General features: G+C 48.8%; 2 protein-coding genes across 3 annotated transcripts in view; one reads left to right on the forward strand and one right to left on the reverse strand.

Moving 5' to 3' along the window:
- SYN1 (synapsin I) overlaps window positions 1–17,711 on the reverse strand; it is a gene marked incomplete at both ends in the record, with an annotated part of 42,713 nt that overhangs the window by 3,608 nt on the left and 21,394 nt on the right. For both annotated transcript variants that reach the window (XM_079727707.1, XM_079727708.1), the window contains 4 exons: window positions 110–212; window positions 301–375; window positions 473–615; window positions 1,706–1,768. In XM_079727707.1, the coding sequence (XP_079583833.1) occupies window positions 110–212; window positions 301–375; window positions 473–615; window positions 1,706–1,768 (384 nt within the window). The remainder of the gene's footprint in view (window positions 1–109; window positions 213–300; window positions 376–472; window positions 616–1,705; window positions 1,769–17,711) is intronic.
- TIMP1 (TIMP metallopeptidase inhibitor 1) lies at window positions 6,108–9,728 on the forward strand (the record flags this gene model as incomplete). The annotated part of the gene is given in 7 exon segments (XM_079727742.1): window positions 6,108–6,147; window positions 6,150–6,249; window positions 7,103–7,239; window positions 8,003–8,082; window positions 8,266–8,392; window positions 8,641–8,765; window positions 9,461–9,728. Coding segments are annotated over 7 exon segments (780 nt in total). The 3' UTR covers window positions 9,632–9,728.

The following is a 17,711-nucleotide window of genomic DNA, read 5'->3' on the forward strand; positions in this document are numbered from 1 at the left end:
CATCTTGCCATTCACTGAGGGCTCTCTAGGCCCTGGCGTGCTTCACAGTGTCACTGCCCTGCACCTGCTCCCCCGTCTGTGCCCCCACCAAATTCTGGGGTGCTCCTACCTCAATGATGTGATCCCTTCCGTCCTTGCCATGCAGCGCTTCCACCGCGCAGATGTCCAGTCCCCCGAAGATCTCTGAGCACGTGTCCACCCACAGCTTGTACCTGCCAAGACACAAGGCAAGGCAGCCCGTCAGTGCCTGGTCTGGGCGGCCACACTTCTACCTCCCACCCCCGAGTTCAGGCCGCCCACCTGTCAGACATGGCGATCTGCTCGAGCATCGCAGAGCCGGTGTTGGTCTTCCAGTTTCCTGACACTGACGTCCTCCTGGAGAGTAAGAAGAGACAGGAGAGAGGCTTGGGGGGCCTGGGCTGCACGAGGCAGGGCAGGGGACCCCTACCCAGGCCTTGGTCTCCTTCCTCACATGTAGGCCTTGTAGTTCTGCCCGATCTTCTGGACGCGCACGTCGTATTTGGCATCAATGAAGGGCTCGGCAGTGGCATATGTCTTGGTCAGTGCCACGACACTTGCGATGTCCTGGAAGTCGTGCTGGTTGTCCACCTTGACCTGTGGGAGTGGGGTGGGGAGCAGGGCCCGGTCAGGAGGGGGCGGCAGTCGGGGTGCCTTAGGGCAAATGACACAGGTGAGGTGAGTGCACAGAAATTCGGCGGACACCCCAAGGCACTCAAGCATGCATTAATTCTGGGTCTCCTGGTTTTTACATGTACACACAGACACTAAATTGGGTGTCTACAACTCTGTGAACACACAAAACCCGATCTTTAGACTTGTTTACTTTAAATGGTTAAGTTGTATGGTATGTGAATTATATCTCAATAAAGCTGTGGGAAAATTGTGTGTATATACAGTACATGCATGTGGGCACCCAGACAAAATCAATTGTACACACAATATATAAACATACAGAAGCATGGACACACTCAAACATACAAATTACAAGTCTGCTTTTTATGGACACACAGACAAAATCGGATGGACAGCATACAGGACCCCAAGACCCTCAAATGTAAAAGATGATGTAGTGTGTGTTCAACACAGAGGCCTGCCTATATACAGACACAGTGCTGGATACACTAACAAAATAACAGGACACACAAAACTGGCTGAACGCATGATAGAAAATTGGGCCACCAAAATGTAAGAATATGAGGAAAAATACAAATAGATAAAGGACACACAATTATACAGAATTATTGTGTGCACTGAATACACAATATACTTCCAACAGGCATACCTTCTCGGAGATACTGTGGGTTCAGTTCCGGACCACCGCAATAAAGCGAAGGTCACAATAAGGCAAGTCACACAATTTTTGCACACAATTTTTTTGGTTTCCCAGTGCATATAAAAGTTATGCTTATACTGTAATCTGTTAAGTGTGCAATACATCTAAGTGTCTAAGAAAAACAATGTACATACCTTAATTAAAAAATACTTTATTGCTAAAAGATGCTAACCATCATCTGACCACGCAGGGTTGTCACGAACCTTCAATTTGTAAAAAAAATGTAGTATCTGTGAAGCGCAATAAAGCGAAGTGCAATATAACGAGGTATGCCTGTACTTATATCCGCATGATGCCAGGAACATGCATCTTTTACAAGCACGCACGTACAAAGCCCACCCGGGGACTTACCTTACCCATCCCAGAGTGTGCATGCCCCATCTTCACAACCACAGGGTACGTTGTGCTGCTGAGCTGGTAGGGTGGAAAGGGAGAGCATGGTCAGGGCAGGAGGGCTGACAGCCATGGCTGGGGGTGGTGCTGAGGGGAGCCCATCCAGCGGGAGCCACACTGAGAGCGATTTTCCCAGAAGAGGTAGGTCAGAGACAGCCAGCCACCAGCTTGGGGTCACACAGTACCTCGGAGTCCAGAATTGAACCCAGAGCCCTGCCTGCCTGTCCCTCCCTCCACCACCCCCAAGTCCCAGACTTCCCGCCTCTGCTTTCCTGGGCAGAGGCATGGGATAGGGGTGGGGGATTTTCCGGAAAAGGGAAAGTTTGTTTTTACAGTGAATGGATGATAGAGAAGTGAGTGTGTGCATGTGCATGCGTGGGGGTGTAGTGGCGAGCATGTAGCAACTGGACCCCTCAGCCAGGCCTTGTGTGTGTCTCCTCCACACACATACGCAACCCAGAGACACACAAACCCTCAGAACTCAGACCTACACAGCCAAACCCAGAGCTTCCCACACATGCTGAGACCCACGCAGTGGAAAGATCCACCACCAACACTGGTTCCGGAGCATGCCTTACTGTGTGGCTGCACGGAGACCCTCACAGCCAGCCAGCCAGCCCAGCAGCACACACTCAACACTCGTAGACACGCAATCAACACTTTGGGGCAGAGACATACACACAACCCTCCTCCTCTCACCCAAATCCATGTAACAGGGACACGCAACACGAAGGTTATCCATGCAACACAGAGATGAACAACCCTCAGAGGCACAGCCACAGAATGCAGAGGCACACACAACTCTGACAGGCACACAAAACAGAACTGGGCACATACTCAACACTGACAGATACACATGCAATGCTCCTAGGCATACGCACAACAAACAGAAGGACCCACACCACATAGACAGGTATACACACTTCCAGGTATTCACACTTCTAGGTATTCACAGAACCACCGAGACCCACAACACAGAGACTCATACTCCTGGGCACACGCAAAGTGTATGCAGGGACGCGCACACAAAAAACGTGCCTTGCTATATATACAGATGGAGAGGCATGCACACGACCAGAGACACCCACAGCCTCCTAAGTACATGGACAACACCCTGGGGTGTGTACATGCACAGACACATTCAGGCGTGGGGATACCTCAAGTGTCCCCCAACCCTGGGTGGAGTAGAGGGGACCTAGTTGGCCCAGCGCCACCATACACGGGTGAACATGCAGGGCTTCACCCTCCCTCCTCTGTGCGGACAGGGGTGACAGGGTAGAGGATGGCATTCCCGGAGGGGCTGCTGGGGGCGGTGGTGGTTCCCAGTTCCCGACAGGCACAGGAAGCCCGCAGGGTCAGGGTGACCAATTGGCCTTCAGGCCTCACCCTCCCTCTGCACGCCCCCCCGCCACCTTCCTCATTTCCCAAATGACTGGCGTCAGTATGGGGCGCTGAGAGGCACTGAGTTGTTACTGGGATGCTCTGATTAGCATTCCAAGGAAACCAGGCTGAAATGGCAGGTGACGTAACACAGGCACACACGCAGCTCACAGAGGTGACAGCACGTCCTCAATTCCATTCGCAACCCAGACCTGTTTTACAGGGGCAGGCACAACTCCAGAAGCAGCACAAAACATACTGGGCTCGGGACTTCCCTGGTGCCACAGTGGTTAGTCATCCGCCTGCCAATGCAGAGGACACGGGTTCGAGCCCTGTTCCAGGAAGATCCCACAGGCCATGGAGCAACTAAGCCCCATGCGCCACAACTACTGAGCCCACGTGCCACAACTACTGAGCCTGCGTGCCACAACTACTGAAGCCCGTGCGCCTAGAGCCCATGCTCCGCAACGAGACGCTACCACAATGAGAAGCCCCATGCACTGCAACGAAGAGTAGCCCCCGCTCGCCGCAACTAGAGAAAGCCCGCGCACAGCAGCGAAGACCCAATGCAGCCAAAAATAATAAATAAATAATACAATTTAAAAAAAAACACTAACAAAAAACCATACCGGGCTCAGGTACACTCAAGTACACACACACACACACACACACACACACAACACAGAGGGGCACACATCACCTAAAGGCACACCCGCAACCCTCAGAGGCAGAGACACAGCAGGAAACTGTGTGCAAGCACACACGCACACCGCCCCCTGCCCCGAGGTTGTTAGGCTCTTTTCATAAACCTTCCTTGTTTTCTCTGGACCTAAGCCTGAACACAACACTGTGTATATGTGTATGCGTGTGCCCACACATGTGTGCATGCAGGGAGCTCTGAACACTGGGATCCCCTGGCCAACCCAAGGTTTGAATCTTGGCCTCTCCTCTTCCTAAGGCCATGTTCAACCCCAGGCAGGTCACTTAACCCTCTCTGGGCCTCAGTTTCCTGATCTGTATAAAGGGTACAATCAGGCCCAAGCACTTGGTGTGTGTGGGGACTGCCAGGTGTCTGCTGTGCACACCCAGCTGGACCCCACGCCCCCCACACCCATCCAGCTCGCCAGGAGGCCATACAGCCGGGCACCCACCCATGAAACGCCACCCGTTTCAAAACCTGCACAATAACCCGGGTCCACACAACCCCTCACATGTAGACAGTGGACAAAACTCTGTGCTGACTCAGGTTTCAAAGTCATGATGCTGCAGCAGGACTTCCCCTGCCCTAACTTCTCCCTTCGCACCCACCACTGACTTAGCCCCCGTCTCATTCACTCTCATTCCCCACTTTCACCATCAGCTTCTCCAGATTCCTGGTTTACTTCTCTTCCCCCTTACCTGGTCCTGCCCGCCCTGCCCCCGCAACAGAGTCACTTCTTCACTCTCCTTCCTGGGCAGATCACTTGACCCCTTTGTGTATCTCATTTTCCTCATTGGTATAATGAGCACATGAACAGTCTCTAACTCACAGATGTTGTGAGGAACACATTAGTTATTTCAGGCAAAATGCTTAGCACAGTATCTGGCACACAGGAAGCCTCCATCCTCAAAAGGTGTTGGGCACTATTATTATTATTGGTTTAATATCCCTAGGTTAGCCAATATTAATTAACAAGGAGGTAATCGGGATTGACTGATAGATAAAGTACTTCCAAAGATTTTAGAGCCGTGTTTGATACATAGTAATAGTAAGCACTTCATAGTGCTGGCGGTAGTTTCTGTTGTGGTGGTAGTGTTGGTGGTGATGGTTGTGCTAACCACTCTGAGTTAATCAAGCTTAATTAGCAAGGGGGTAATGGGGATTGGATGAGAGAACTACACAAAGGCTTCAGGGCACAGTACACAGTAAGTGCTCCATAAGTGGCTCCTATCATCACTACCATCATCATTATTATTATTGGCTGGTCCTCCTTGACCTAACCAAGGATGTTAATCGGCTCTCAGAGCCCTTTCCCAGGACCCCAGGGAAGATTCAGGCAGCATCTGGAAGTTGGTGGACAGAGATTGCCTCATGCTGACCCCCACCAGGGGCGTGGGAGGGTTGGTGGGGAAGGGGCAGGGCAGGATGGGAGGGGATCAGTTTCCTACTGACTCACTGGCCTCTTTCACCACCATTCAATTCCCCCCACCCCAATGCTCATTCATTCACCAGCGACCTCCCCGCTTGCCAGGACTGTGCCCAGCCTGGGTTAAGATCCTGGTGCCAGTTAGCCTAGGTTCAAATCCCAGCCATGCCCTGTGGTCCTGGCAAAGTTCTTCAATTCCTCTATGCCTTGTCTGGGAAATGGGAATAATACTGATAACCATCTCAGCGGCTTATCGTAAGCTTTAAGTGAGATAAATTATGCCGAGTGCTGCCCCGTACACAGTTGGTGCTATATAAATGCTGACTATTTGCCTGCGTTTTTTTTTTTTTTGAGAAGGGGTAAGACCCAGGCTCTGGCTCCATCCAGGTCTCCTGAGTTCCAATCCCAGTTCTGCCACTTATTAACTGTGACCTTGGATAAATCACTTAACCTCTCCGTGCCTCAGTTTCCCCACTTTGTATCCTTCCTCCATTCACCTGCCCTATCTCCCTCCACTGCTTCTACTTGTTTGCTCTCTGCCGCTCACCGCCCCCCCCCCACAACAGTAGGTGCACAAGAAATGCTTATTGAAGGAATGAACTAATTTGGACTTTAGCCATGGGGATTTTCGGGAATGTGGGTGATCGGATAGATTTTGGAGACTTTAGGGAATTGCACTGGGTGGAATCCGGCCTGTAAGCCCTCCATGAGACCGCCTGGAGGGACTGATGCCTGACGTGGAGATGGGGGAGGGGGATGGTCAGGGCGAGGCTCAGGGGGAGGGAGAGGAGGAGGGTGCATCTCTTTTTCGGCAGCCCAGGGCCCGCCCCTTGGCCTCCACGGATGGTGGGCGGATGAGTAATGCATCCAGGAAGCCTGGAGGCCTGTGGTTTCCTACCAGCTGCCACCCCGCCCCTCGCTTGGATATTTATCCTCCGCTGCTCCGGCCCTGCCGCCATCGCCGAAGACCCAGCGCCCAGAGAGGCTACACCAGAGGTAGGCAGGGGCTTGGGCGGCCCGCAGGGCCTGGAACTGGGCTGGAGCTTTCCTGCCTGATGATACTCGGCTGCTCAGCCTGGCCAGCGGGTACCCGGAGCCTAGGCTGGTCCAGGGGAAGAGGGTGGGGGGCTGGAACTGCTTCCCTCAATCCCGACACTCCAAATTCCTTTGAACCCCTGACATCCATCCTCAGCTCCCCGAAAGCCATGAGCCCTTAATGTCAGATGCCTCCCAAGCTGCCAACTCCTCTAAATTCCCTCCCTGTCCCCCAGCAACCCAAACCCCTGATGCTCCCTAAACTCCCCCAGCCTCCCAATCCCCAGCCTCCCAAATCTCTAAACTCAAAGCTTCCTCTGAACCCAAATCCCTCAGGCACTCCCACCCCCTTAAGCCCCCAAACTCCGTCAACTCCTTAAATCCCCAACCTCCTCCAAATTCCTCAACTTCCCTCAACTCCCCCACCTCTTCCACCTCTCAATATGCGTAACCCCCAAACTCCCAGCCTCCCCGAAAACTCCTCCAGCTCCTCAAAGCCCAAATTCCTCAGCCCCCCACTTTCCGACTTCTTCAACACTCTTAAATTCTCAAACTCCCCAGCCCCCTTATTCCCCAAATGCTACAGCCCCATAACTCCCCCACTCACCTAGTCCCCTAAATCCCTCAAACTCCACAACTCCTAAACTCTCCTGACTCCCTACCCCCCTAGACTCCCCTGGGCTCTCAAATCCCCAAGCCCCTTAAAATCCCCAAACTCCCCAACCCAGTGTGTGTGCAGGGTAGAATGGGGTGGGAGGCCTGCCCAGGTACATGGATTGGCTGAGCTGGGGGCTCTCTGAACCCTCCTCCCCAGCCCCACAGAACGCACCATGGCCCCCTTTGCACCCCTGGCCTCTGGCATCCTGTTGCTGCTGTGGCTGACAGCCCCCAGCCGAGCCTGTACCTGCGTCCCACCCCATCCACAGACGGCCTTCTGCAGCTCCGACCTCGGTGAGTGTATCCGCCCTGCCCACACACTCTGGGCTTTGGTTTCCCTCTCAGTCCAGTGGGGTTCACGATGATGCCTACCTCTAGAACAATTCCACTCAGCCCCACACTGACTCTGCTTTAGCCGCTCTGCCATCCTCACACTTTCTTGATTACTCAAGGCCCAATCCCACCTCAGGGCCTTTGTACTGTCTACTTCCTCTGCCTGGTATACCCGTCCCCCCAGGTATCCACATGGGGGGACGGGTATACCAAATGTCACCTTCTCAGGGTGGCCTTCCCTGACCACCCTGTTCAAAACTTGAGCCCCTGTCCCCTACTATTCCTGATCCCGCTCACCCAGCTCTGAAGTTCCCCATCACACTTAATACTGTCTAACTTCCTATACACTTAATTATTTTGCTTGTGTTTAGTCTCTCTTCTCCTGGCTAGAATGTGAGCTTCACAAGGAACGGATTTCTGTGTTTTGTTCACTGTTATGTCCCTGACGCCAACAACAGTGCCTGGCACAGAGAAGGCGCTCCAAAATATTTGTTGAGTGAACGAACACATGATGAATATGTGAAAAAGGCTTGAAGCAGTGCTTGGCTAAGAGTAGGCACCAACATACAGATGAAGCAATTAACAAATGCATAAATCGCTAGGGTGCTGTATGGCATTCAGCAATCCCTATTTAAGTATGTGCTTTGCTAGTATTATTATTGTGATTGTTTTTATTGGCTCATGCAGTCCCTTTTACTCGTTTTTTTCCCCTGTTCTCCTGCAGTCATCAGGGCCAAGTTTGTGGGGACTGCAGAAGTCAACCAGACCACCTTTTACCAGCGTTACGAGATCAAGATGACCAAGGTATCCCTCCTGCCCCTTCCCCCAGCAGTTCCTAAAATCTTCCTCCCTGTCGAAACAAAAGCCTTTGGCCACTGGTTTGGCGAGGAAATTAGCTGTGATATCAGAGTGCTATACGGCTTCAGGGAAGAATGTGGAGTGGGAGGAATATGTCAGTAAAAGATCCTTCCCCTCATCCGTTGACAGATGTTCAAAGGGTTCAGTGCTTTGGGGGATGCCTCTGACATCCGGTTCATCTACACCGCCGCCATGGAGAGCGTCTGCGGATACTTCCACAGGTCCCAGAACCGCAGTGAGGAGTTTCTCATAGCTGGTGAGGCCCCACCCCATCGCCCTGTGCCACGCCACCCCTCCGCTGCTGCCTGGCAACTGCAAGGGAGGGAGGGGAGGCTCTGTGGGAATGGTCCCAGTTGAAATGGGGACCGCCCCAATTTCAGCCTATCAGAAGGCTGGGGCTTTGCCCAGCGGGGTCTGTGGTCCTGGGATACCAATCTGGCGCCACTCTGTCCCTGGCCCAGCCAATCAGAATCCGCCTGTTGAACCCCCCGCCCCCTCCCGCAGGACAACTGTCGAACGGGAACCTGTACATCACCACCTGCAGTTTCGTGGCTCCTTGGAACAGTCTGAGCTCCGCTCAGCGCCGGGGCTTCACCAAGACCTATGCTGCTGGCTGTGAGGAATGCACAGTGAGTGCCTGGACATTGCCCGCCACCTGGGGAGCAGTCCTTGGGCTCTTCCCCAAACCATGGCTTGTTTCTGGTTCCCTCTGACTATTCCTTGTCCCTATGGCTGCTTCCCAAACCCTAGGGATGTCCCTGATCTCTCTTGCTGTTCCCTCAAATCTGAGACTGTTCCCCTGGACATTCTGCTTGTTCCTTTGCCCTGTGTCTGATACCTGGGAATTCACTGTTTCCTGGACTTTCTGGCTGCTTCCTGTCCCTCTGACTCCCCCTTGTGACTGCTCGGCCACTCTGACTGTTCCAAGACTGCTCCCTGATGGCCCTGAATGTCCTCTGACCCCAGTGACTATCTCTGAGCCCCACATCTCCTTATGCTTAAGTTTCCTGCCCACCGGTTGTTCCCTGCTACCGCCAGCTGTTCCCTATCCAATGGGACAGGTCCCCAGGAGACCTGCCTGACTGTTCCCCCATCACCATTCCGGGAAGCTGATCCTTTCCCTGGATTGCTGTCACCTCCTCAAGCCCAATGACTGTTCCCCACAATGGGAGGGAGTGTTCTTGAGTCTGTACCCAGGTGGGGTGACACCAGGTCTCCCCAGCAGCTCCAAGTTAAAAGCTGAGGAGCAGAAAGTTCTCCTCTGGAGGGGAGGTAGGGGCAGGAGGAGAAGCCCTCAGAGATGTGTTTCCCTCCCCTCCTCCAGGTGTTTCCCTGTTCATCCATCCCCTGCAAACTGCAGAGTGACACTCATTGCTTGTGGACGGACCAGCTCCTCACAGGCTCTGACAAGGGCTTCCAGAGCCGCCACCTTGCCTGCCTGCCCCGGGAGCCAGGGATGTGCACCTGGCAGTCCTTGCGGCCCCGGATGGCCTGAATCCTGCCCCCAGCAGAAGCTGAAGCCTGCACAGTGTTCCCCATTCCCACTCCCGCCTTTCTTTCTCCAAGACAATGAAATAAAGAACTACCACTCAGCAGGCAGTGTCCCTGTGTAGTGTCTGGGAACAAACCTATGTCAGACGACTTGGTGGGAGCAACCTGGGACCAACGCTGAGGGGGTGTGGCATGGGGTCCAGCTCCATGGGTAGCCTGGGGGCTGGCCCTACCCTCACCCAACCTTCAGTACTTCTCCCTGAAAAATGGGTCTCACAGTCCCTACCCAGAATCCTTCCGAGGTCTGTGCTAGGGTTGGAGGATGATTAATGGGTGCATTCATTCATTGGGTATTTTTTTTGGGGGGGTCAAAACACATGAAACTCTCATAACAATAACTTCCTGTGTAAGATTACTAACAGTGATTTTAATTTCTAGACTGGCAGTGTAGTGTAGTGGTTAAGAGCCTAAACACTAGAGCCAGGTCATTTGCAGTCAAATCCTGCCCCTTCCATGTACTAGCTCTGAGACCTTGGGGAGATCACATTACCTCTTTATGCCTCAGTTTCCACATCTGTAAAATTCGTATAAAACGAATGCCTAACTCCTAGGGACAATGTAACTTTATGTGTAAAGTGCCTGGAACTGTGTTAGGCACATAGCACTTACAAGTATTAGTTCGTAGTAGTAAGATAAATGTAATTTAATGTATAACTTTAGTAGTGATCATTCTTCTCACTAATGATTATTTACAATATTGAAAATCACATTTAATGTCAGGAATGATAATTTACAATATTGGAAATAATGTATAATGTCAGTAGTAATAATTGAATGCACCCTGGAAACTTAGTTTAACTCGTGATCCTGATAATCTCCCCCACAGATGTTACAAATATTTAATATGCTCATTTGTTTTTTCTTATTACTATGATACTTTTACACTGCTTCCCAGTGTGCAAATCACCCCACTTAAAAATACCAACATTAAAAAGACTTCTGAGGACAACCCCTCTCCCCACTGATAACGTTCCCCACTATGAAGTCCTCACTGTGGACAAATCACCACATTTATAAATCTCTATTGTTGCCAAAACTACAGGTGACAAATCTCTAAGCCCTTGGTAAATGTTTCCTTTGAAAAGTCCCCTCTCTTCACCGTACAAATACCTCTTTCACAAATACCGCATTAACAAATACCTCTGTTGAGCTACCCTCTTTATTCATAAATATCCCATTGACATATCTCCATTGAAGACCCCCCCCATTGACAAATATTCCCATTCACAAATACCCAGCAGTAATCTATCACCCACTCATGGACCCCAGTGACAAATATCTCTCTTCATAATTACCTAATCCATTGGCATATCTCCTATGACCACTCAGTTGACAAATCTCTCTATTCATAAATACCTTTCTATGACATAATTCTCATTGACAACCTCTACTGACAAATCTTCCCATGTATTCTACTGGCGTATCTCCCCATTCAGACATACCCATCAAAATGCTCTCATTGTCAATCTTCCTATTCAGAAATACCCACCATTGATATCTACCTCATTGATAAGCCCACTTTAAAATCTTTCCATTCATAAAACCCCATCCATCCATCCATATAGCCCCTCTTGATTGACTCCCCCCATTGACACATTTCCCCATCCTTAGATATCTCTAGTTGGAAAATCTCCCTGCTGGAACAGCTCCCAATATATTACCCTATATGTTGAAACATCTCTCCACACCCCCCAATGACAGATGAAGAGGCAGATTTCTATACGAACAACCCTTCCTTTTTATCAATACTGACACCTATATCTCACTCTCCAGCCTTGGACACTTCCTATGCCAGTAGTGGTGAAATCTGATGACCAACCCCAGTTATACTGTAGAGCGCCCACCAAAGGAAGTGATTAGGGCACAAGTTCTCTCTGGATGTAGGGGTGAAGGTGGAGTTTAAAAAAGAGATTAGTTGAAAGTCTGCATGAGAAGCTGTGAGAACCCCAGACAAGCCCCAAATACCAATCCCCACTCCAATAGAAGGCTGTAGACATGATCTCTTCTAAGAGTAAAACAGAGGGTTCAAATGCGCAGGAGTGCCCAGGCCGCACCTCCCTGTTGTTGACTATTTATCCACCACTGAGCTTGGGCCTCCTGCTGAACCTTTGTGGAGAGCTACAGCTCTGATGAATGGAGGTGGGGCCGTTGGTACCAGAGGCCCAGTCTCAGTGTCCTTTCCCCCCACCACACCATGGGGTCCTCCCCTGACCCCAGGCCCCTGGAAAGTAGTAGTGTTAACTAAATGTTCCCTGAATCTTCTCTTGATTGGGGGTGAGCTGGGCCAGGGAAAAGTCATGCTTCAACTCCCCCCACCCCCACTGTGTCTACAGGTCCTTGCCATGAGTTCCGACTTCCTGCTGGTCCCTGCTTTGCTCCTGGCTCTGTCCCTGACCACCCTTGGGCTGGCTCTCATACTGTTTATTGTAACTCAGACATGGGTAAGTCTGGGTAGACCTCAGAGAAGCCTCCGATGCAGGGACTCACAGTGAGGTTCCAGAAGGGTGGATAAAGCCCCTTGAGGTGGTTGAACCTGGATGGTAGCTGCTCTGCAAACCCTTTTTTCCCAAGAGTCTTGGGGATGGGGAAAATCTTGAATGTTTGAACCCCAAGGGGTCCCCTGACACATTTCCCCCACCCTTAGTCCTTGTGGCTTAATTCCTGGGTCTTCTCACTGAGATCATGAGGCATTATGAGTTCAAGTAACCAGGGCACCCTGCTCACCTCTTCCCTGTACCCACCTCCCCACCAAAATACAAGCCCCTACCTTGCTCTGACTGAAGGAATAGGGTGGGTCTTTAAGATCCAAAAGCTAATGATGTGATACTAAGACCCAGCCACTCACCCCATAAATGCTCCTCAGTCCCAGTGTCCCTCTCTTTTCCCCCCGCCCACAGACAATCAACGTTCTGAAAGGGGTCCTGAAACTCTGGGTCATGAAAGTACCCAAATATAAAGAGCAATGTGGTTGTATCTATCTACACACCCACCAAGAACAGTGGTGGTGACACCCATGGGGAGAAGTTTTCTTCTATCTCAGGTCAGCCAGCCTGTCCGCACCCTGCATGGACTCCTCATCCTCAGACTTCCGGCTCTGTCCCAGCCCTGGAACAAAGTGCCCCTCCCTGGGGCATTCTTCCACCAAATACTCCCAACCTCAGGATACTGTGCTCCTCATTTCAGCCAACCACAGCAAATTCTGTCCCTGACCCATAATGCCCTGGATCTTTGGGACTGACCACCTGGGGATCACAATCTGTCCCAGCCAAATGACACTTTACTGACCATCAGGACATGGCATCCATCCCCTCTAGGCTCTTTGAGGGTTGGGAACCTGCACTGAGTTGTGTAGCCTTGGAAGGGGCTCGGGGAGGAGTATATCAGGAAGGTATCTTGAATGTCTACAGGTAAGGATGCTAGGCCTTGAGTGTGCCCCCCAGGTATGCCTGCAGCCACAGCTCCAGCTCCTCCCTGTTCTTTCTGCTCCCTGTTCCTGTTTGCTCGTCCCTACTTCCTCTCCTGATCCCCTGCCCCAGCTCCTTCTCTGTGTTCTATCCCTCCCCCCGCTGCTGCGCCCTCTCCTCGCTCTCTTCTTTCCTCTCTGCTCCCCACTCCTCTTTGTTTCCTCACTGTTTGCTCTTCCCTTTCATGGGTCCCTGGCTCCCCTGCCTATCCTTAGCGTCTGTGGCCCTTCTCTTCCAGGAGCAGAAGCTATGAGGAGAAGCGAGTGGAGGAGTGCCCTGCCCAACCACCCCCAGGTGCCTCCCTGCCACCCCTGCAAAGCCACATACCTCAGTCCCAACCTTGCACAGTGTCCGTGGAGGGACCTCTGTTTATCTGAGCACTGGCAAGAAGAACATGGAGCCATGAACTTGGCTGTCTTCCCCGGTGACCTGATATCTTTTATTGAATCTTCCTGTACAACAGCCTCTGGCCTTGGACCCAGACTTCTCTTCAGCCACAGTGGGCTGGGGACACTTCACCTCCTTCAACATCACAAACTAATCTAAGCCCATCAACCTCCCCCCACCACCCCCTCAAGCCTCCCAAAGACCACCAGCTTCTAACTGTGCTAGGGGTCTATCTGGTTTGTGTTGTGTTTCTTTTTTTTTTTTTTTTTTGTGGTACGCGGGCCTCTCACTGTTGTGGCCTCTCCCGCTGCGGAGCACAGGCTCCGGATGCACAGGCTCAGCAGCCATGGCTCACGGGCCCAGCCGCTCCGCGGCATATGGGATCCTCCCAGACCGGGGCACGAACCCGTATCCCCTGCATCGGCAGGCGGACTCTCAACCACTGCGCCACCAGGGAGGCCCTTGTGTTGTGTTTCTTGATCTGGGTGCAGAAGACAGGAGTGTGTTCACTTTGTGAAAATTCAATGAGCTGTACACTTATGATATGTCCCCTTTTCCAAACTTGTTATACCTCAATGAAATTGGCCCCTCAAAACGAAACCCCATAAGCTACAAGAATATACTGTACAGCACAGAGAATATAGCCAATATTTTATAATAACTGTAAATGGAGTATAATCAATAAAAATTCTGAATCACTATGTTGCACACCTGAAACTAATATAATACTTTAAGTCAACTATACTTCAATAAAAAAATAAGAAGTTAAAAAAAAGAAAGGGAAGAAAAAGAAACCCCCACCCTGTTGACATATCTCCCTCTCTCTTTACTTCAATTGCTCCCTCACTCCTGCTCTCTCTCTTTTCACACAATCCCCACATCCCTGACCCTGTTGATTCTCACCCCAAAGCACCCTCTCTTTCCTCATAGCACAGGGACCATGAATCCTGGGCTCAGAGAGGGGACTGGATCCAGAGAGACCTTGGTGTTGGACTCCACCCGTCACACCATGAACCCTCTGCAAATATCTGCTGAGCCACAAATCACCTGGAGTGCAGGTAGCAAGGGAAGGGAAGTCCTTATTCCCATAGCACCCCACCCTCTATGTCTGCATGACCAAGTTGATGTAAGTAGATCACCAGGTTAGGGAAGTCGGGGTGAAAAGAAGTCAAACTGTGCTTCACAAGATCTTCCCTGTGCCCCACCCCTGACTGGTGACTATTTAGACACATTGAGTTGAGTATCCCTGAGGATTCCTGGTGGTCTCCAAACTGGATGGGAGTAGATGGGGTAGGGGGGCCAGAGTCCTGATATGTGTCTTCCAGCTTCAAAGTACGGGGTGGCGCAAGACTGCTCCCACAAATCCAGGCCTAGCTTTTGCCCCTCCATTCTGCACAGTAGGGTTGGGGACAACAGAGGAAATAGGGGAGGCAAGCTGGCCTGTGGGAAGTCTAATGCTTCTGCCACCACTCGCCACCATTACCCACCATTAACTTTGTCTTCTTCCTGGCCTCTGAAGTCCTGTTCTTTCTGTCCCTTGACAAAAATAGCCTCTGCACAGCTACAGACAGCCAGGAGGTGCGTCTGCCCTACTAGATATCAGGAATTAATGAGAAAATATAGTTACTAAGACAGTACTGCACTGGAACAGGTATAGAGAAAGTGACCGACGGAGTAGAACAGGGAGTCCTGAACTTGCCCCACACATATATAGGATTTTAGGATATGACGGAGGTGGCATACCAGATCAGTGGGGAAGAAAGTGTTGCCTATAAGGAAAAAGATGAAACTGGATCCCTACCTATCTCACACTGTATATGAAAATCAATTTCAAGGAACACATGTAATAAAGATGTTTGGAAAAGTGCTACTTGATTGCTACACTGAGAACAGCATAATGTAAGTGAATGGATGTGATGACCCCTCTGTAATGCATGTAGAAAAGCATTAAAGAAAACATGTAATAAAGATGTTTGTAAGAATGCTAAAAAAAACAGAAAAAGAAAATCAACTTCAGATGGATGAAGAACTTAAATGTCAAAAACAAAGCTTGCCACTTTTATCATCTGCTAAATTTCCATATGTACATGGATCTAAATCTGGGTTTTTAATTTTTCTTCTTTTAGTCTGTTAATCTATCTATTCATGTGTCAGCATCATATTGTTTAAATTAGAAAAGCTTCATAAAATGTTTGCTGGCAAACGCATTAAACTCCTTGTAGGCTGGTAGGGCTAGTCCCCCCTCATAGCTCTTCTTTTTCAGGGTTTTCCTAGCTATTCTTGCATGTTTGCTTTTCCATATGAACTCTACTGTCAACTTGTCCAGCTCCAGATAACAGCTTATAGGTATATTTTGGGGGTCACATTATATTTATAAATTAAAAATAGAGACCTAAGAAGGGGAACTGACATCTTTATGATGTTAATTAATCCTATCCACAAATAAGGAATGCCTTTCCAGTTGTGTAAGTCTACCTTTGAGTCTTTCAGGAGTGTTTTAAACTTTTCCTCATATAAGTTTGCACACCTCTTGCTAAATTTATCCTGAAATATTTTATCTTCTTTGTTGTTACCTTAAATGGGGTTTTCTCTTCTATCTGGTTGTTTGTGTATATGAAAACTACTGATTTCTGTATGTTGATTTTATATTCTGCTATGTTATTAAGTTATTTTATTGTTTGAATTTGTTATTGGTTCTCTGGAGGATTTCCAGATATACTATCATATCATCTATTAATAGAGATATTTTTACATCCTCTTTACCCATTCTTGCATCTATAATTGCTTTGCCTAGTCTAACTGCATTGGTCTAATACCTCTAAGTATTGTACAATGTTGAAAAGGAATGGAGACAGTGGGCACCTTGCTTTGTTCCTGACCTTACTGGAAATGCTTTCAATGTTGTCCTATTAAGTTGATAATAACTTTCAGATTGAGGTATACAAATTTGATTATGTTAAGAAGGCATGAGTTGATTTCTGTTTTTGAATGATTTTATCATAATGGGTGCTGAACTTTGTTAAAGGCTTTTAAAATATCTATGGAAATGATCATATGACTTTATCCTCAGATCTATTAATATGTTATATTATATTAATACGTTACCTATAAGAAACCATCCTCACATTCCAAGAAGGAAATTTACTTACACAGTTATGCTATCTTATTTTCTTAATTTAGTTCTGGGTTTGTTTGCTAATATTTTATTTAGGATTTTTGCATTGATATTTATGATTGAAAATGGTCTATGCTTTTCTTTTTGTGTTATCAATGTTATAATTGCTTTAGAAAAATAATGTGGAAGTTTCTCTTCATTTTCTGTTCTTTGTAACAATTTATGTGGCATTGGGATTAACTGGTCTCTAACAGTTTGGTAGAATTCCCCTGTGAAACCATCTGGGCCTGATGCTTTTTTAGGGGGTACTTCCTTAATAACTTTGTTTCTTTTATGGAAATTGGTCTGTTAAGCTCAAATGGGGTCGATTTTGGTAAACTGTGTTTCCCTAGAAAATTATCCATTTCCTGTAGGTTTAAAATTTTATCTGTGTATGCCTTTTTATATTTTAACTTTTGGAATCATGCTTACATATTACATTTAAATGCATAAAATTAAGTCAGTATAGATGGGAAAAAACCTAAAATTTAATATAAAGGGAAACAAACTATATTTGAAATAACATGAATAATATAACCATGTTGAATGACAAAATGAACTAGACCATGTAACATTTGAATACTGTACTTCGTATATCCTCATCTAAAGACATAAAAAGGGCAAACAAATCTCAAGCTATACCTTACTACAGTTGTTTTTCACAGTGGTACGGATGTTGAAATTCTAAAAATACTTTCTGTGTATTGTAGGATTGAGCAAATGAGTAAATATATTGATGATGTTGGAAGCTAGGGTTCTCAATGTTAGAGAAGAGAAATATAAATATAGAAAGGGGGAAGGCTAGAAGGAACCCTATGTTGCGTTGGGATTAGAATTGAAAGTATCGGGGATCCCAGCTCAAAGAGAAGAAACTTCTCCCAATTCCCTGGTCCAACTGATTGCTGATCACCAGGATCCAGTGAGCTTCTGCCCAGAATGAAAAAAACAGTTTTCATCAGATACACCACACTAATACTGGTAGGAATGTTTCCCTCCTGCTGTTCCAGTGACTTGCTGAT

Source organism: Hyperoodon ampullatus (assembly GCF_949752795.1).
Source record: "Hyperoodon ampullatus genome assembly, chromosome: X".
Lineage (NCBI taxonomy): Eukaryota > Metazoa > Chordata > Mammalia > Artiodactyla > Ziphiidae > Hyperoodon > Hyperoodon ampullatus.